General features: G+C 44.3%; 1 protein-coding gene across 2 annotated transcripts in view; it reads right to left on the bottom strand.

Moving 5' to 3' along the window:
- CAMTA1 (calmodulin binding transcription activator 1) overlaps positions 1-20447 on the bottom strand; it is a 913014-nt gene that overhangs the window by 122811 nt on the left and 769756 nt on the right. For both annotated transcript variants that reach the window (XM_043531564.1, XM_043531565.1), the window contains exons 7-8: positions 9482-9622; positions 4160-6012 (exon numbers count right to left, since the gene is read on the bottom strand). In XM_043531564.1, coding sequence (XP_043387499.1) covers positions 4160-6012; positions 9482-9622 — 1994 coding nt within the window. The remainder of the gene's footprint in view (positions 1-4159; positions 6013-9481; positions 9623-20447) is intronic.

The raw sequence follows: 20447 nt of genomic DNA, 5'->3' as shown, positions 1-20447 counted from the left end.
GACACATGGATCAGGGCATGAAGGACTTGAGCTGAAAGAATGGAGGAAACTCTCAGAACATGCATTGGGGAGAACAGTCTCAGAAGGATTTCAATGTTATTCATGTATATGATGAGTCCTTGGTATGGTGCTGAGGGTTGCACCTCCTCGGTGGGAGCTCCTAGAGATACTGTGTCCGAGCACTGGTACAACATATCCGTTTGGAAGGTTGCGGCATCCTGCTAGGTGGTTACTAGTGCTGCTGCCAGGACAGGAGAGATCACAGACAGGGAGTGCAAGACCGGGATTGTTCCTACGGCCTGTGCATGGGTAGCTGGCAGGCCCTTAGGATAGGTCTACTATTCAGTGTAAGCTCAGGCTCAAGCCTAACCATCCTTCCATCTACATACACACCAGGGATTGGACCCAGGGCCCCAGAACCCCACAGGGGTGGAGTGTCTGATCCTGAGTCAAGCTGGGACCCAGGGTTCAAGCCCTATTGGTTCACAGTGTAAACACAGTCCCACTGGACTTGTGCTCTAGGAGTCCACCAAAAGTATTCCACAATCCCACAGGGTGCCTTTATTTGTCCTCTGGGTTGTCAAGTTTTCCCACACTGCACTTGTGAACAAAGGGTTTGAGTGGCCATATTTTGGAAGAGCGCGAGGACGTCTGGGATATGGATGGTTAGACTCAGGCCTGTATAATGCTGGAGCTCCAGGTTGACCCAGGGTTCAACAATTCTAACCTGGGGTTACAAATGAGTGTAGATGCGATGCTCCAGCCCTAGGTTAACAAACCTGGGGTCTGGAAACTCGAGTTCTACTAACCTGGGCTTACACTGCAGTGTAGACATACCCTTAGAGTTAGGCTTGTAGATCTACTATGCTTGGCGGTTTTGCTGACTAATGCTCACTCTGGGTTTACTACTGAATCACTTTCCTGTGTGATGTGACCACATGGGCCTCTGTGTGTGCCCTGCTCCTGCCTGGCACAACATGACAGTGCCAGAAGCTACTTTTTCCTTGTCCTCACTTCCATCGAGAGAACAGAACATGGTGACAGCAAGAGAAAAAGAAAGAATGAACGAAATTCCTCCGTAGAAAAAAAAACTGGGGAAAAAGAAGAGGCTCACACTAGACACAGTGACAGAGCTGCCAATGTCTGATCATTGTCGTGCTGAAAACACAGCTCCACTTCTGCCACCAGGTGCTAGGAGGAGCAGCTCCCTGAAAACTGTCATCATAGCAATGGATTCAGCAGCAAATGTAAAAGATCTGACAGCCACCGAGAGCATGGAACTTGTGGTAGGTGAAAACACAGTTAGCTCACTGGGGAATGCAAACTGGAGTCTCCCAGCAAAGACAGTGGTTACACTCTGCATTTAAAAGTTCCAGCTCATCAGACAGCTTTGCAGGCTGTTGCTGCAGAAGTCAAAGAGAATGAGCTTCCTTTCCATAGACCAAGACCTCGTATGGTCCAAACTGGGGTCCACAATGAGATGTATAGTAACACCATTGACAAACCCAAAGGTGCAGAAGAGAACAGTCTGTTTGGTCACTTTTGTCAAGACATTCTGAATGGCTAATTGGCTCCTCAGGTCAGTCCTGAGCTAAAGAATGGCGAAATCAAGTCACAGATAAACAAGGAGAATGAAATCAAAATGAAGGAAAAGGGCCAGTTCAGAGCCAAAAAACAAAAAGTACAAGCCTAACATCAAAGGAAATAACAAAAAGAAAATGAAGATTCAGAAAAGAAGCAACAATATATTACAAGAAAGTCTTTTGAACAAGGTAGAATAATTCTCCCAGCAGGCTCAGAGTTTCAGGTAGGCTCCCTGTCTGCCACTAAAGTTTATGGCTAAGGATCATTGGGCTCTTCAGTATTAATAAATGTTCATGAAGCTAAGGCAGGTGAACTGTGCAGGTGTAGGTCTCACTACACTAGGTAGCAGTGCTGACTCTTGGATTCACTTGATGTTATTCTTAATAAAACACTTACCTCTGGCATAACTGCATGGGCTTTGCCTCTTGCTCCTGCCTGCACCACAGCATGGCATCTCCAAACTACCCCCTAGCCTCTCCTATGCAAGGCAGGCTCCATTCACACTGATCGACTTCGTTTGTGAAGAACCCCAGATTCTATTTTGGTAAAATGCACAGTTGGCAGCTCTCATCACAATGGGAACATGATGATGGAGCTTACAAGGGAGGGGCAATTGTATTTTTGGACGTGTCTGCCAGGTCTTCTCCACAAATAGGGGGCTAAAACTCTTACTGTTTGGTTAGCATGAAAAGGAAACACTTCCCATGGAAGCTGAGCTATTTACCTGTTGGTTAAAGACAAACAAAAGGACAGATGCTTTTATTTATTGGCATTGATTTTCAGAGGGGTTTAGTTGCTACACAACATGTTATTGTGCTTTTGTACGGTATTAAACCAATAAATAACCAGTTTTTAAAAAATACCAGTAATATTCACCACAGGCCCTGCCACATCAGCTTTTTATCACACTATGAGAGATGATTCTCAGAGAATAAAAAAACCCAGCATCCAGATACAAACATGCTGGATTTCCAGTCTCTCTCTGGGGATCAGTTGATAGTAAATTACCGCTAACAGTACAACAATCAATAATCAACTGCTGATTAGTTTATCCCAGAAGTAGAGTTATTCCAAACCCCCATTGACTGAAGTGTGGCCTCAGGCCTTGACAGGCATCCATCTCCTATTCTAGAAAGTTCCAGATTTCTCTAGCAACATGTGAGATGTACTGTATAGCATTGGGACTGAACTGTAATAAGTGGTTGACTACATTTGTATTTGTGGCACCTTAGAGACTAACCAATTTATTTGAGCATAAGCTTTCGTGAGCTACAGCTCACTTCATCGGATGCTGTAGCTCACGAAAGCTTATGTTCAAATAAATTGGTTAGTCTCTAAGGTGCCACAAGTACTCCTTTTCTTTTTGCGAATACAGACTAACACGGCTGTTACTCTGAAACCTACATTTGTGTTATGCATGTGAGCTGTACACTGATCTGTAGCTGGACTGCTACTATCAGCTGTTCTCAGGACGAGAACTGGCTGGATTAAGAAGAAGTGTGTCTGAATGCAATGCGACAGTTCCCCAAAGTAGCCATCTATTTAATGTTGACTGAACACTCGCACAGTCTGCAATCATAAAGCTCCTCCTTTTCTGAAGTATGAATGCTCCTGTATTATACTGAATCCCTTCTCACCGGACAGGTGCAATTCTAAGGCTTTAGGAAAGTAATCCATTACCTGTTCCCTTAACAGCTTTGTCTTGGGAGTCATCAGATGGTCATTTCACTGAAAGATAGGTAAACTACTCTGCTCCTCACCCCAGATGTGTTCCCTCCTGCCCACTCACAATTCCATATCAAGAGATTTCAGAGTTCAGATGCACTCTAGTGGTTTTAGATCACAGAAACAATGGACATGCAATAATTGAGATACAATTCACCAGAGAGTTCTGAACAATTAGAGCACAGCTGATTTTTCTTGAACTGCTGCATTTATCCCAATAATGAGCCCATAAGAAAATTTTCTAAGTCTAGGCTCCAGAAACTACTAAAGGACAATTTCTCTTTACATCTGACCCAGTTTGATTATGTCTATTCATTATAATGGTCAAGGCTGAATATTTTTCACCCAACAGTAAGGTTTTTCATGTAAACAGGAGTTTGTGTTGCTGGCATTTCCAATCTGTGGTGCAAGTGATTGTACCTGTATCAGGTATGGAACCAAGTTAAGTACTGAACCTAATAAAGGAACTCCTGGCCAGATATTTAGCTATTGGCAACATTAAAACCAATGACAGATTTAAGTGTCAGGCTCAATGTGCAGTAGGCACAACATTTCTAAATAAACTAGGCAACACTGGGAATGCATCACATTGAAGATACTTTGCTTTATAGTGAAACAAACCATTTCTGTTCTGATGTTTCATAAGTGAGGAAAGAAGCCTTGTCAGGGTAATGAGGTGCTTAATAAAAAGATCACTCAGACATGAAAATGACCTCAAATGCTCTTATTTCTAAGAGGAGATATTTAAAAGCCTTGTCAAAGTTTAAACAAGAAGGTTCCTGGAGCCCTTATTAACTAAGGAATTAAAGATGGGTGAGTAATTGTTAATGAATAAAAGCTGGAAGCTTACCTCAGGGTAAGACCACTCTGGTGAGTAATCTGTCACCATGAACAAGCGCCCGCTCTGCTGCAACATCCCCAAGGTGCCTTGTGCTGCGGCTGCTGAGACCACCTCAGCCACATGCATGTATGCCATGGTACTGGCTCCATTCTCGGCACTGCTGAGCTGCATGCTGGCTTGCTGAGGGCTGCAGCAAGGAATGCACATTTCAGCCTGGTTGTAGGTTGCTCTGTTGCCATCTTCAGGCTGAGATAGCCCGGCACTGTCACCTGACACCAGCTGGTGCCCATAGATGGCATTACTCCCACCTTCTACTGATATGAAATCATTAATAAGATCTGAAAACTGGTTGCTGAAGGAGATGTCAAAATGGTCCAAATTAAGCTCCATGTTGGAGGAGTTGTTTAAGCTGGGATGGGCCACTGGGTAGAGTCCTTGCACCATATTTCCTTGGAGAATAGGGAGATTATTCCCACTCCTGATACCACCATTGGCCTCGGGCTGCATGTAGTGTTCTGTGCTACAGGCTTGAAGATCCCCTGATTTAAGAAGATTTTCATTCCCTTCTGCCTGCTGGGAGGTCTCCATGGGAACTTCAGCTTCTGCAGTCATAGCCTGGAAGTTTGCTTGGAACTGCATGAGCTGGAGCGAAGAGGTGGACTCTGTTCTAGTTTCCACTGTGCCATTGCAATTAGAGGTTGTTTGGGAGGATTCTGTTTTCACACTGGGGATTCCTAAAGTGTTCACAAAAGAGCCACTTGTCTCATTCAAGTTGTTATGAGTGTTTTGTTCAAGAGGGAGAGGTTTGCTGGCATCCTGCAGAAAGAAGCTAGGGGAAGGGGTCTGGTGAACATGAGGACTCTGGACTGTCTGGTTGAAACTGGAAGAATAGTCCTTGTTGGAGTCAATGGCACTGAAGTCCATTTGCTCCAAGGTGGTGCTTGGGCTCAGACCGCCTCCAGATGGAAGCAGACCTGATCCTGTAGTAAGGGTGAGAGAATTAGATGCAGAAGTGGAGGAAAACGCTTCTTTGGACATCTGTTGTTCAAAAGAAGTGTCCTCAGTTTTAATCTCTTTAGTTAGGGCTGCACTGAAATTGAACCCACGTTCTGTTGTGGGTGACTGTCTTATGTTGGTACTAATGCTGTCTCCTTTTAGGCCTCCTCCACCATAAGTCTGTCCCTGCTTGGGATTATTAAGAAAACAGTCTGGGTCAAAATTCATGGTGGTTTCTGGAATTTTTCTGCTACCATCCAGAGTTGTAGAGAGCACAAGCTCGTCAGAGACATTGGTGGGCAACATAGACAAGCTCTCTGAACTGCCTGGTGTAGGAAAAGCAAACTTGTGGCCATCTGAGCTCACAGCCAGTACCAGTCCTTGTGCAGCGGCATCTGAGGATAGGAGGTGTTGATTTGGGCCAGTGGTGGGTGACATGGTATACACGGCTTCACTGGTGACTTCTGACATAAATACTGTGGCACTTTGCGATAAACTTCCCATCACCGAGGCAACAGCCATGCTGGAGACACCAGTGACTACTGGGCTATCAGCCATATCGGGGTCACTATTTAATCCACTGCTGATGGATACAGGAGAATTCTGGGTAGTGTCAGGAACTTCCACCTGATTGGTGGAAGAGACCTCAGTACTGTTTTGATGGAGCAACACAGGTTTTGCCACTTTGCCATTCCTCTTCTCCCGGCTGGAGGTCTTGCCATGACTGTGCTCATTCTTGCCTTCAGAGACATCATTATTTTGTACCTCTGAGTGAGTGCTGTACCCACCTGTCCTTGGTTCGACCTTTGGTGATATGATGCGATGTTTGGCACTGTTACACTTGTGATGCACACTGCTACCTGCTCCTGTTCGAAAACACAAACAACGTGTGCAATTAATGAACTAAAAAATGAAGATCACATTAATTGTGCTATTTTCCAATTATGGCATGGGATAACTATACTAGAGAGAGAGAGAGAGAGAGTCTGTATGAATGGGAGTGTGTGAGAGACAGACAGATTTTAAATAAAGTTAATTTCTTGCCAGTGTCAGATTGACAGCTCTGAAAACTGAACTTCCTTTTACATCCATGAACAGATATGCTATGTGCAATGACAGCAAGCCACACCACCTTCCCCTTCCCTCAAAAAACACACAGCACTCACTGCTAGCTTTACCCCGACCTGATCAGGCCCCCCCCTAGAAATGAGGAGGGAGTTCAGGCTCTGTGCCCACTCTCGGGATTGTTCAGTATGTGCCCAAGTCTCACTGTTGGACTGTTGAGACAGGCTCCTATTACTGACAGCTGTGGTGACGGATTGGTGTGATGTGGGCCACATTCCACTAGGAACTAAGAAAAGACTCCCAGCCTCCCTCCAACACAAATAACACAGACACATTTCACACAGGCCATCTGTCAGATGGCTTGGTATCCGCTCATGTGGATTGAGTTCCAAATGATGATCTAGAGCTGAAAGACTCCATACCCCGCTTCCGTTCCCTCTATCATCCAGCCATCTATGTTATTTTTCTTATCTTGTCCAATTACAGTTGTTGGCCAAATTATTAAAGAGAAAGTAAATTAGAAGAGAGAAAGCTTTCCCCTCCCAGAAGTACTGTAATATGTAGCTCTTCATATCAGTTGCATTCAGTTCACAGGCTGACAGCTAAAACATTTTGGAGCTTGAAAGGTTGTGTACATTGGTGATTAGTACCACACAGGATGAAAAACCAGTGAGGAAAGGTCACCAGAAAGCAATTCTGGATAGGAGGTTAACCCAGTCATGCCTTTATTTGCCTGTCACGGGATGAGTATCACTTGTTTCTGGGAGCTGCAAAATTAAGCTGGCTAGAGTAAATGATTCTCCCGGTGACTGTCTTTTCACCACAAAATCTGGCACTGGGACTGCTTTTTCTGAGAAGAAAGGCCCATGAATTTTTGATATTTCTTCCTCTAATTGATTCAGTTTTCCCAGAATGAGGTAAGAACCTTAATTATTGTACAGTATAATGACCTAATGGGTAAAGAAACCTTCTCCCGATAGCTAATGGCTACAATTACAACTTCCTTCTTCTGGACATCATCAAGTGGCCGTGTAGCTGCTATAATTTGCTAAATCTTTTTGTTCCTTGCCCTTGAAGGGGAACTTCTCTATTATATGTGCAAGATCTGAATCAGGTCACCTAAAGTAGTTCAGAACAAATCTTTTGAAACTAAATGCAATAGTAAATCTCTCCATTCTCTTAGGAACAAAACTGAACAAGAACTAGAGAGAGGCTTCCAAGTTGCAATCTTTGAGTGTGACTGTAATAAATTGGGGATGTGTGTGTCAGGATGCAAGCTGCTGTAAAGCAAAGTGATACTGTTACGTTACAAAGCAAGCAGCAGACTTAGCATAAGACAAAACATCAAAGGGAAGAATAAAAGAATTCATGTTCAGATCTGCAAGCCTGGATCAAGTACTGATCCTTAGGGGTTGAATTTTAATCCAAACGTAGGTATTTCAGAGGTCATCAGTCTTACTAAATCTTGATTGTATAAGACGACCGGGGAAAAAAAACCCTGAAGCACAGACGGTATTTTTCTTTGACAAATTTCTCTAAAGACTAATTAATTTATTGTACATTTTACTTGACCAAAGCAGCAAAAAGGGGTAGGGATGAGGCAGATGAGTTGGAAAAGTGAATCACTCAGATTCTCACTTCTTGTTCTAAAGCACTAATATGAGAGAGAATGTACCTTTCCTAGCTGTTTCAGGATTCAGAGTAGCAGCCATGTTAGTCTGTATTCACAAAAAGAAAAGGAGTACTTGTGGCACCTTAGAGACCAACAAATTTATTTGAGCATAAGCTTTCGTGAGCTACTGCTCACTTCATCAGATACATTCAGTGGAAAATACAGTGAGGAGATTTATATACATAGAGAACATGAAACAATGGGTGTTACCATACACTCTGTAACAAGAGAGTGATCAGGTAAGGTGAGCTGTTACCAGCAGGAGAGTGGGGGGGGGGGGGGAACCTTTTGTAGTGATAATCAAGGTGGGCCATTTCCAGCAGTTGACAAGAACGTGTGAGGAACAGTGGGGGGTGGAGGGGGGGAATAAACATGGGGAAATAGTTTTACTTTGTGTAATGACCCATCCACTCCCAGGCTCTATTCAAGCCTAAGTTAATTGTATCCAGTTTGCAAATTAATTCCAATTCAGCAGTCTCTCGTTGGAGTCTGTTTTTCAAGTTTTTTTGTTGAAGAATTGCAACTTTTAGGTCTGTAATCGAGTGACCAAAGAGATTGAAGTGTTCTCCAACTGGTTTTTGAATGTTATAATTCTTGACATCTGATTTGTGTCCATTTATGCTTTTACGTAGAGACTGTCCAGTTTGACCAATGTACATGGCAGAGGGGCATTGCTGGCACATGATGGCATATATCACATTGGTAGATGTGCAGGTTGCAATTCTTCAACAAAAAAACTTCAAAACAGACTCCAACGAGAGTGCACTGTAAGGCTTATGGTACTCAGAAAGTGTCAGTAACGCAATTTGAGCAACTTCTAGGACACAACATGCTTTCTAGAGGAAGCTGCCAGCAGAGGGCAATGATGAATTCTGAGAGCTCGCATGTTACAGTGTCCATATTTTTCAAAAACCCATGTTGTATCTTTAATACGTTTGAGGCTTCATCAGTTACTCCTGGATTAACTGTATCTCAAAATTTGTGGCAAAATATTTTTAATGGTTAACTCACAACAAAGAATACACTGAGCCTAGATTAAAGCTGCAATCCGAGAGCTCATGAAGATAAAAAGGAAATAGAAAGAAGTTCAGCATTTCATAGCAGATAACATCTTATTTATGGATTATCCCAGAGACTTTTACTCAGCTACCCAGTGGGGTTTTTATTCTAACATAATTTTTATTCCCTCAAATAAGGGTCATTTTACTTTGCTAAAAGGGTAATTCTCATGCAATAGAAATATTTAGTAACATAGTAGGACTCCCAAATCCACATTCAGAAGCATGGAAAATCCTTTCCAGGAAACACCTAGAATGAGATCAGCAGTCACCTTGAAGAGCGTAATCTGCTGCTGAACAGGGAAGCCCTGCTGAACTACAGAAAAATATGTGAAGATCCCATTTAGCCTTCTCTATGTTGTCTCTTATTTGGAGACATCAGCAGTAGTTTCTTAGCAGTGGCTCACAAGTCCCATTCATAGGAAATCAGAAATTGAAGTGGATCTCTGTATGCAGAGGGTTTCTTGGTATGTATTTGAGTTCTGATTTAGAAGGGGACTTAGTCCTGTTGTCTGCTCTCTACCGTAATCAGCTACTCACCCAAGTTGCCGGTGCAGAGACAATTGTGCGTCCGAGGCTGCGGTTTTGTCTGGTGACTATCGAGGATCTGCTGAACAAGCTGCTCCACAGAGAACCCTGAACTGCTGTTCCCATTGCTGCAAGTCCACTTAATGCCATGAACTGTGGAGAGAACAGCAGAAAACATCCATCAGAGGCTAGTCAGAACACAGCAGCAAATCATTAAGAGCTATCCCCCAAAACATGTGAGGCTTCACAGTGCTGTCAGATCTGCAGGATAATAGCAAAGAACAATATTAATTAATAATACTTTACCATTTTCTAGTCCCTTCAATTCAAGGATCTCAACAAGCAGTGCATGGATTAGGCCTCACAACCAGCCTGTGAAGTAGGTATAATTACTCCCATTTTTAAAAAGTGAGCCCCAGCGGTTAAGTGACTTACCCAAGGTAATACAGGAAGTTAGTGGCAGAGCCAGGCATATAATCAAGGGACCCTGACTTAAAGTCCCCTTCTCTAATGCCTCACCACCTCTCAGATATTGCTATAGGAGCTTCTAGTGTTCCAGAGTTGCTAGTCAGTATCTGGCTAGCTCTCTATTTAACTACTCACAGAGAGAGAGTGAGAGAGAAAACGAATGTACAGCACAACTGATTCAGCTCCAGAAGAACTGGCGAAGATAATTGCCAAGTAAGATATTTATTTAAATAGCTTAAAACACCTGATACAAGTGTACTCCCCAACAATAACAACTATGATGTAACAAAGACCTGGTCTGGGGAATGAGGTTGCAAATTTTACCCACCTTCTTTGCATTCATCTGTCTGCAAACTCCATGGCATTTGTACAGATGGTTTCTTCCTAATCCCATGAGCAAATTTTCAATAATAAACCAGTGAACACACACCAAGGAGAAAAAAGATTTCAGCAGGAAATGAATTTCAGTTTCCTATTGGCAGGGGTTCATTAAATGAGGTGAGTGATAAAAAAATAGTGGTGAGAACTCTCCTGACAGTGTATTTAACATTTATTAGAAACTAGTAAGCTGCAAAGATAGGGGATGGCAGTGTCTGTGTTTGATTCAAATAACTGCTCAGGTTTTACAGCAGCATTCTGCTATCTTTTGACTACGTAATGTGCAAGTGGAGTTAAATAGTTTTATATAAAATCACCAACCAACAATTTATTAATGCAACAGGAAATTTTAAGTCATTTGTAGAAAAGCTGAGGGCAGCTTTTTTGTGAGCTTCCCTTGGCTAGTGTGTTAGTCAGGCCAATGGGTGGGCTGAATTGTTGACATAGAAACTAGCTCTTAGAATTATGGCTTCATCCTGGAATTTTTCAGATGCAGAATCTCATATAAAATAGCTTTTCTCAACCTAACAAAATGAGAAGCTACTTTCAGTGAAATATGTTAGAGAAAGGTATTTTACAAAAGTTATTTTCATTTTATCTCCTCTAGTACTTCTCTGTGCTTTATATTTTTTGTTTAATGTCCCTTGTGTACTCTAGAATGTGTTTTTAGATTCTCAGAAGCCCTATATGTTGGCAAGATCATTTGCAAGGTGAATCACAGTCTTTTCCCCTTAACTTTGTCCATTCAGCTTCTGCAATTTTTGGTTCAAGCCACTAGATCTTGTCCTTAAAGGTGCTGAGCATTCTGGGACACTCCAGCAAAGAAGGTTCCTTGCAGATTCAAGCCCCCAAAGCCTTAGCCAGGAAACACTGAATTAATAGAATCATATAAATGTCAGGCTGGAAGAGACCCTAAGAAGTCATCTAGCCCATCCCCCTGCACTAAGGCAGGACCAAGTACACCTAGACCGTCCCTGACAGTGTTTGTCTAAGCTGCTTTTAAAAACCTCCCATGACAGGATTCCACAACCTCCTTTGGTAACCTGTTCCAGTACATAACTATACTTCTAGTTATAAAGTTTTCCTAATACCTAACCCAAATCTCCCTTGTTGCAGATTAATCCCATTACTTACTGTCCTACTTTCAGTGGACATGGAGGAATAACAGTTACTAACCTCTTTTGTATCTGTTGTTCTTCAAGATGTGTTGCACATGCCCATTCCACTCTTGGTATCTGTGCACCCAGAGTGCAGCCGACAGAAACTTCTTCACTCTCCCTCTGCTGGTGCATGCCATTGTGTGCAGGTATAAAGGGCGGAGCCACCCCTAGCCTCCTCTGTTTCTTCTTGTTATAACTCTGATGGGTCCTGGAACGGACATGTGCAACACATCTCGAAGAACAACAGTTACGGAACAGGTTATTAACTGTTTTTCTTCTTCGAGTGATTGTCATGTGCATTCCACTCTTGGTGACTCACAAGCTGTAAAAAAAGGGTGTGGGATCAAAATAAAGACTGAAGAACAACTTGTCCCACTCTAGCATCATCATCTGGAGTCTTGAGAAACAGCATAGTGGGAGGCAAATGTGTGGACCGAGGACCAGGCTGCTGCTTTACATGTGTCTGCAGCAGAAGCTTGTGCCAGAAAGGCCACCAAATTTGATTGTGACCGCATTGAATGAGCTGTAACTCTGATGGGCAGAGCGACATTAGCCAAATCGTAGCACATGTGTGTATAGAGGCGATCCAGGAAGAAATTCTCTGGGTGGAGACTGATTGACCTCTTACTCTATCAGCCACTGCTATGAACATCTGGAAAGATTCACAAAAGTGTCTGGTTCTATCTGGATAAAATGCCAAGGCTCTTTCTCCATGCTTGTATGTCGTTTTGGGAAGAGAACAGACAAATAAATAGGCTGGTTGATGTGGAGAGAGAAAACACCTTTGGGAGGAACTTTGGATGAGGGCGCAGGCAAACCTTGTCCTTAAGAAAGATCATATATGGAGGTCCCAACATTAATCCTCGCAGCTCCCCTACTCTTCTGTGCAAGGTAATGACCACCGGAAAAGTCAACTTCATTGACAGAAGCAGCAGAGAGCAGGCAGCCAACAGTTCAAATGACAATACTAGGTTTAGATCTTGCACAGGGGAATGGAGTCTTGCACTTGAGAGTATAATTTGACTAAGACCTTTAAAAACCTTTTGGACATGATGTCATTGGATAAAACAGAGTGACTGTTCACCTTAGGATGGAACATTGAAATAGCAGACAGATGCACCTTGGTGAAACTAACTGCCAAACCTTAGTGTTTCAGCCATGGTTCTAGCTGCTGCGTGGGCTGCGTCCAGCCCTGCCTGCAGCGATGTTCTCGTGACTAGTCTGCCCTTATTGAAGAGGGAATGGAACTCCTGTCTAGCATTCTCTGGAAACAGCTCCCTGAACTTTTCCAGAGCCCCATAAATTAAAATCATACTGTCCCAGCAGAGCCTGTTGGTTAGTGATATGCAGCTGGAAAGCCCCGTCGAATAAATCTTTCTGCCAAATAAGTCCATCTTTTTAGCATCCTTTGATCTGGCATTGACAGGCTGGAGCCCTTGACACGGTTTCTCATTAACTGATGTCACAACTAATGAGGCTGGTGGTGGATGACTACAGAGGTACTCAAAACCTTGGGAGAGCACATAATGCAGTGATACTCAGATCTTAGTGGTTCAGGAGCCAAATTAGTGATCAACATTAGCCAAAAGAGCCACAGTTGTGTGAATCCATTGTTTCATTTACTCTCTCTCTATATATACATATATACACACACACACACGCAGAGCTGATGGGGAGAGTGAGACCATCAGAGCAGGCTTCTCCTTGGATGGTACTGAGACAGCCTGTCCAGGAAGCAGGAAAATGCAGTACAGAAGGTGAAATCACTGGCAGTGGTTCCAAGAGATTGGACTCTTGGAAGGACAGAGACACCAGGACTGAGAGGCAAAATAGGTCTCTTGCCACCACAAATACCTCCGGGGTAATTGGCACCAAGATGGTCTCTTGTGGTGCCGAAGAAGTTGATGGTGCCCCTTGCAGCACTGGAGCTGACTGCCAATTTAGGCATACATTTGAAGGAGGAGTGCTTAGGTTTCAAGTGCACTCTGCTGGACTCCTCCTCTATCCTCTTACAAGACTTGGGGGCAGATATCTTTCCCTGGCAGGTGCCTGTCTGGAAGCCTTGTACTTCTTCCTCAGTAAAGGTGAGGGAGAATGGTGCCGGGATTCTGCTAACCCTGGAGTTGCGCTTCTCACTGAAGCTGCAACAATCGGCACCAAGTCAGACCAGAACGGCTCCAACCATGGCCTGAGCACTGCCTCCATCAGCCAGAATTTCTGCCTACCTTCCCTATCCTTCTTTGTCCTAGGCTTGAACTCCCTGCAAATCTGGCACCTGTCATTCATGTCTGGCTCTCCCAAGCACTTCAGGCAGCTATTTTGTGGGTCACTCACTTGAAAGTTGCTTGCAAGTTGGTGACCAGGGCATACCTTGGTACCGTGAATAGAAATACCCCAAATGGGGAAATGACAAGTCCAGAAAACGTTTTTTTTAAAACAGAAAAAATGATTACTTTAACCTTCCATAACTGTTGTTCTTCCAGATGTGTTGCTCATGTCCATTCCATGCTAGGTGTGCGAGTTGCCAGAGACTTTTTCCCCTTAGTGGTGTCCATTGGACCAGCCCTAGCACGCCCTGAATCCCCGTGCACATGCGCCGGTATAAGGGTTGACGCTGGCTACGCACCATCTCAGTTCCTTCTTGCCGGTAACTCCAACAGAGGGATAGGGTGGGGTCGGGGGCGTGTGTCATGGAAGCGACACAAGCAACACATCTTGAAGAATAACAGCTACAGAAGGTTATTAACCATTTTTTCTTCTTTGAGTGCTTGCTCATGTCCACTCAATGCTAGGTGACTCTGAAGCAGTGGGCTCGGAGGTGGGCTCGGAGTTCATGGATGTGTTGATTGCAACACACTGCTCTCCCGAAACTGGCATAGAAACTGTTGGGTGATGATGTAGTGGGACATGAAGGTATGAATCGATGACCATGTTGCAGCTCTGCAGAAATCCTGGATTGGTATCTGCATGAGGAATGCTGCTGATGAAGCCTGGGCTCCCGTGGAATGAGCAGTCACAATGGCTGCAGGCAGAACCTTCGCCTGTTTGTAGCAAGCTTAGATGCAGGCGGTTATCCAGAACGAGATTCTTTGGGATGACACTGGTAGTCCTTTCATCCTTTCCGCTACTGCAACAAAAAGTTGCGCAGACTTGTGGAAGGGCTTAGTCCTCTTGATACAGAAGGCCAGGGCCCACCTAACCTCTAACGTATGGAGCTGATGTTCCTCATCAGGTGCTGTGTGGAAAGAAGACAGGCAGAAAAATTTCCTGATTGTTATGGAATTGCTACACTATCTTTGGTAGGAAAGCTGGGTGCGGATACAGCTGGACCTTATCCTTGAAGAACACCGTATAAGGGGTATCTGATGTCAGGAGTTTGATCTTGGAGATTCTTCTGGCCAAAGGCCAAAGTGATCGCCACCAGGAAGGTAACTTTCCAAGAGAGGAGCAATAAGGAACAAGATGTCAATGGCTTGAAGGGGGGCCCCAGGAGTTTTGACAGGACCAGGTTTAAGTCCCATAGGGGAAATCGGGTTGTAAACCTGCAGCTAGAGTCTTTCCAAGCCTTTGAGGAACCTGACCATCATCTCGTGGGAGAAGACTGACCTGCCCTGTACTGGAGGATGGAAGACCGAGATGGCTGCCAAGTGAACCTTAACAGATGACAGAGCCAGACCTTGATGTTTCAGGTGGAGCAGATAGTCCAAGATGGACTGCAGGGAAGACCAAGTTGGAGAAGATTCCATTCAGGGACCAACAAGTGAAACATTTCCACTTAGCTGAGTAGGTAGCCCTGGTGGAAGGTTTACTGCTACCTCGCAAGACTTGTTGAACCTGATTCGAGCTGGCGTGTTCCTCAGGATTCAGCCATGCAGCAGCCATGCTGTCAGGTGTAGGGAGGCGAGATTCAGGTGAGGCGACCGGCCATGGTCTTGCAAAATCAAGTCCGGACTGGGTGGGAGTACTAGTGGAGGTGCCACTGAGAGGTCTAGAAGCCTGAAGAACCATTGCTGGCATGGCCATGCTGGAGCTATCATGGTAACCTTTGCCTTTTCCCTCTTGATTTTTAGGAGGACCTTGTGAACCAAGGGGATTGGTGGGAAGGCGTACAACAGGCCGTCTGCCCACAAGAGCAAGAAGGCGTCGGAAAAGGAGGCCTCGCTGGGCCCGTGCATAGAAGAGAACCGATGGCATTTCTTGTTCTGTCTGGTGGTCAACAGGTCCACCTGGGGAGTCCCCACTTCTGGGGGATAACACTGGTGACCTCCAGGTGAAGAGATCGCTCGGGGCGAGAGTAAAGGGACCTGCTAAAGTGATCCGCCAATGCATTCCAGTCTCCCGAGAGGTGCAACACATCAAGGTGAATGACGTGCTTCACGCAGAAGTCCCACAGTAAGAGGGCCACTTGACAAGGTTGAGGATCGAGCGCCCCCCTTGCTTGTTGACGTGAAACATCAAGGCCATGTTGTCCATCAAGACCAGCATGACCTTGCCTGAGAACGGGGGAAGAAACACCTGGCAGGTCAAGAGTATTGCCCTAAGTTCCCTGACATTTACATGCATGGACAGTTCTTCCTGGGACCAGAGACCCTGGGTCCTGAGTCTGCCAAAGTGGGTCCCCCACCCCAGGTCTGAGGTGTCCAAACTAAGGTTACTGTCAGACAGAGGGCAGTGAAAGGCACCCCCTTCATTACAGAATGTGGGTCTCTCCACGAAGTCAGAGAAGTTAAGACAGGCAATGGAATCATGAGATCAGAGTCCAAGTGGTGCCTGCCCGACGCCAGGCACATCTGAAGGGGTATGAGGCGTAACCATGTGTACCTAACAGCTTGAGGCACACCTGGGCAGTCGTAAGTGGGTGAGCTGTGACCCAGGCAGTTAGATCGGACATAGTTCAGAACTTGGCCTCCGCAAGGTAGTCAAGCACTGCCCCAGTAAACTCTATTCTCTGCACCAGGACCAATGTTGATTTCTGTTTGTTTATTAACAGATCCAGAACCCGAAAGTTGGCCCGAACTATGCCAATGCTTGCAGAACCTGAGCCCATGAATGGCCTTTGATCAGTCAGTCGTCCAGGTACGGGTAGACTTGCATGCCTCGATGGCCGAGGTTTTTTCTACATTATATAAAGTTCCTACTCTTATATTGAGAAATTTATTTTGCAGTGAAATATTTTCAGTTTCTCCCACAATTCCTTGTGACGGCAGTGAAGTGTATGTATACTACTGCCCACAGAAAGGTCTGCTTTAAAGAACTATGTCAGGGTTGCTCACTACCGCTGCTAAATCCAGTGATGAGCATGGTATTACAGGGCACAAGTCTGATAACTAAATCATGTCTCATGGTTTATGTATAGATAATGATTTGTCTGAAGCTTGAATCAAGCAAGTTGTGAGCTGCAAGCTAAGGAACACAGACAGCTTTATAGCTGGATACATGTGGTAGCCTATTATTTCAGATTCTTCCATTATAATAACACAGCATGGATCAATTGCAGGAAGCAGGCAGGAGCTGAAGCTTTTGATCTTGAAAATATCTGTAGCATTCCTAAGTGAGATCTCCAGACCCTGGGCTTTCCTGGGGAACATCCAAGTTTCATAGTCTGACATCATCGTATCAAGAGGCTACATGTTTTTCTGGGATTGCATTTCTCAGTGATCTCATTGGCTGTATTTTCTGATCTTTAGCTCTTGGAGGAGCCAATGAGGCTTCGGGCTTCTGCTGACAGGTGGCATTTAGTGGAAAAGTTCCATCTATAGCTTTACACTTGCTGATTGAGCAAGGTTCCAGCTCCAGACTCTATCCATGTGCTGTGACTCTTCTGGTGCTTATACTCCCCCTTATGTTATGAAGGTTATAAAATGAAAAGCCAGTGAAGGGTGACAGACTGAAAGCAGAGAATTTCTGGATGCCTAATTTAAATTACCTACTGTCTTGGCACATCCAATATGCAGATTGTCTCCCTCCCCCTTTAAAGAAAAAACTCTTATTAGATGGTGAGCTGTTAGTACTGAATATCAAATACTATCAAGATGGCTTTTAACATGTCATGCTCGGCTTCCCAACACATAATGAATCAGCGGGAAAGGAGATTTCTATAGGGAAAAAAGTGCATTGTGAAAGAAAGGTTAATAAAAAACAACCATGTCCCTCCCCTTTCTTAAAGGCTTAAAAAGTTAAACCACTTTAAAAGCATATTTGATTAAATTTAAGGTCAGAATGTGGACATCAAAAAGGACGCAGCTAAATTCTGCAAAGTATTTTAATTCTCATTTCTGTGCAGATTCCTTTTGCATTTATTTATAATTTAAATAAATCCTGCAAACAACTCCAATATTCTTCCCTTCCCCTCCAAAAAGTGCTGTTGTGAAATGTATCCAGAAGCAGCTGCCTTTCAGTGGTGAGTGTCCTGTTCCCTGACACACTACCTCTGTACAGCATGTTAGAAACTTGTGGAATCAAAGTGGCTAAAGATGTATAAGGGAGTGGTGTTCTGAGAAACAGAGAACTGGGGCTGGTGTAAAGTTCATCATTAAGCATTGCAAATGGAGATGCTAACAGAAATGCCTCAGGCCTGTTCTGGAAGAGGGAGGGGTCACTCCTCCAAGCATCTGCCTTTTCTGTTGTGGAGAAGGAGAGAATTAAAATGACCTTCCAGTATTGATTCAATAGCTACCCATTCATTAGCACTGTCAGGATTTTCTTTGATCAGCAGCAGCACAGGGAAGCAAATTATGAAACAAATAACTGGCAAAAAGGAAGATCAGAAGCCAAAGGAAACTTGAATAGGGAGAGAACTTAGCTTCCTAGCAACCTGGCAACCTCCACCTTCCTTCGCTGCTGTTGACTATGCCACCAAGCCCACTCCCCATCCCCAGCACACACTTAGGTTTGAGACCATTGTAGTTGTCTTTCATGCCTCTGTCCTCTCCCCACACATCCATGCTGTCCCCAAATCTTACAGCATCCTCCCCACAAAAGATTGAAAACCCACCTATTTCTTTCTGTCCTGACAGATAAAACACTCATCCATGCACTGATCATATCCCCTTTTGATTACTGCAAGCTCTTCCGCTCTGGCCTCCTTGAGCAACATCTCTCCTTGGGGCCATCCAAAATCCAGCTGCTAAAATTACCTTCTTCACCTTTCAGTCTGACCATGTCACCCCCTTTGAATGCATTACTGGTTTCCCCTTGCTCACAACATGCCCCCACCATTTTCCTGATTCAAATCCCACCAGAGCACTCACTTCTACAATGCTACCAAATACTAACCCCATGCTAAATCCCCCTCTGTCCCAACATTAAAGAAGTGATTTAGATCAGGAACCTCTCTCATTACATTCCTAAACTCTTCTGCCCGGGTTTCTCAGAGTGTGTTCTGCCCATCTGTTCTTTAAACTATAATCTCTTCAGGGAAGGGACTATTTTTATTTTTGCTCTGACAAGTGTTGAGTACAGTGCTGGCACTTATCAGATAGCCACCAGAAAAAGGTGGACAGTTTGTAATAAACAAGGCCAGATCTCTGTTTACTGCAGGTAAGAATGCTCCCAAATCCTCATTCTGGAGCATGTTCTGCTGTTTGATAAAACCTGACCTACCGCTCTAAATGTCTGGCTTTTAAACTACTTAAATGTGCCTTTCAGGTGCATAACCAGGGATTCCAACTACCAGGAGGACGTCATCAAAGCCAAACGTTTGCACTCTGCCTTGCTCTGGTTGTGACCTATTATGGAAGGGGCGTTTATTCTTATGATAATCAGAATAATCAGATAATTCTTATGATGATCAGCCCATGCCAAGTAAAGAGCAAATCCCTGCAGATTTACAAGCATGAAATCTGCAGCACCAGCACATACTGCAACCTTTTTGGAACTGCTTGTTGAAGTACCTGTGTTGCCAGTCAGGCCGCCAGCGCTCCTGATGCATCCACACGCCATCTGGGTTAGTGGCAGAGTAGCATGAGACCTGAGTTCAGCTCAAGGAGGATGCGCTTGCTGTCTCACGGGCATGGGGCAATGGAAAGGTGCTTACTGCATACCTTTGCAATGCTTCTTATAACCTAGCTCGCAGAGCAGCACGGACCCTTTGGGGATGTGCATTCTTCCCATCTATCAAGAAGGGACAAAGCCTGATTACTACTAGCCCAAGCGGGCAAGTTAGGGAACCGAGACTTGTGCAGCTTTACTGACTGCTACGGCAACTTTTACATTTAACACTGGAAGTTCAAGAACTGCCCAGAGAACAGCATCTAAGATCATGGTCTTAAATTGTTCTCCTAAGCAAGCTACAGATACTACCTATAATAAAAAGTAACTCTTACTAAGACTTCTTGTTTCTATCAATGTTAATCAGGACAAAGTTGTTATCATTGAGCCAGTCCCTTTCTCAATACTCAGAATTTCGTACCTGGTTTGTTAAAGCTCAGTTGGCAGGGACAGAACAAATGTTCAAACACTTAGCTCACAAGAAGTGAACCAGACTTTAACTACTTAGCTAGTATTTCACGACTGACCAAACTTCTGGTTCTGGGACAGCCAATTAACTTTCATATCTGCTTCTCAGACATACACAGCACAAGGACATTTTTCAAGGAACGGCAGGCTGGCATTTGAGAGGGAGATAAAGTTGGTGTGATATCGCACTGGGGACATTAGAGAGGATAATGATTGGCAGCAGCCAGAGGCCCCGAGGCCCTTTTAAATTACCCGGGCCACTGTCGTCAGGCCTGTGGTCACGTGACCTAGCGTGCTTGCCAGCATAGCTTTTAGTAATAAAAAAGTATTAATATCTCCAGTCATTTTAATCAGTGAATATTCGTATTGGCGATCTATGTTTCTTTAATCAGACCTTTATAGAAAGTTTATAGTTATTGTTTTTAACGTGTTCATGTGAGTCTGAATTATCTGTAAATTCAAGGTGATTGCCATAGCCTTAGTGTGGTTAGCCCCTTGTCTCACTGGAGGCACTG

The sequence above is a fragment of the Chelonia mydas genome, chromosome 18 (genome assembly GCF_015237465.2).
Source record: "Chelonia mydas isolate rCheMyd1 chromosome 18, rCheMyd1.pri.v2, whole genome shotgun sequence".
Lineage (NCBI taxonomy): Eukaryota > Metazoa > Chordata > Testudines > Cheloniidae > Chelonia > Chelonia mydas.
Note: the sequence above shows the minus strand (reverse complement) of the source record. Positions and strands in the feature narration are given on the sequence as shown.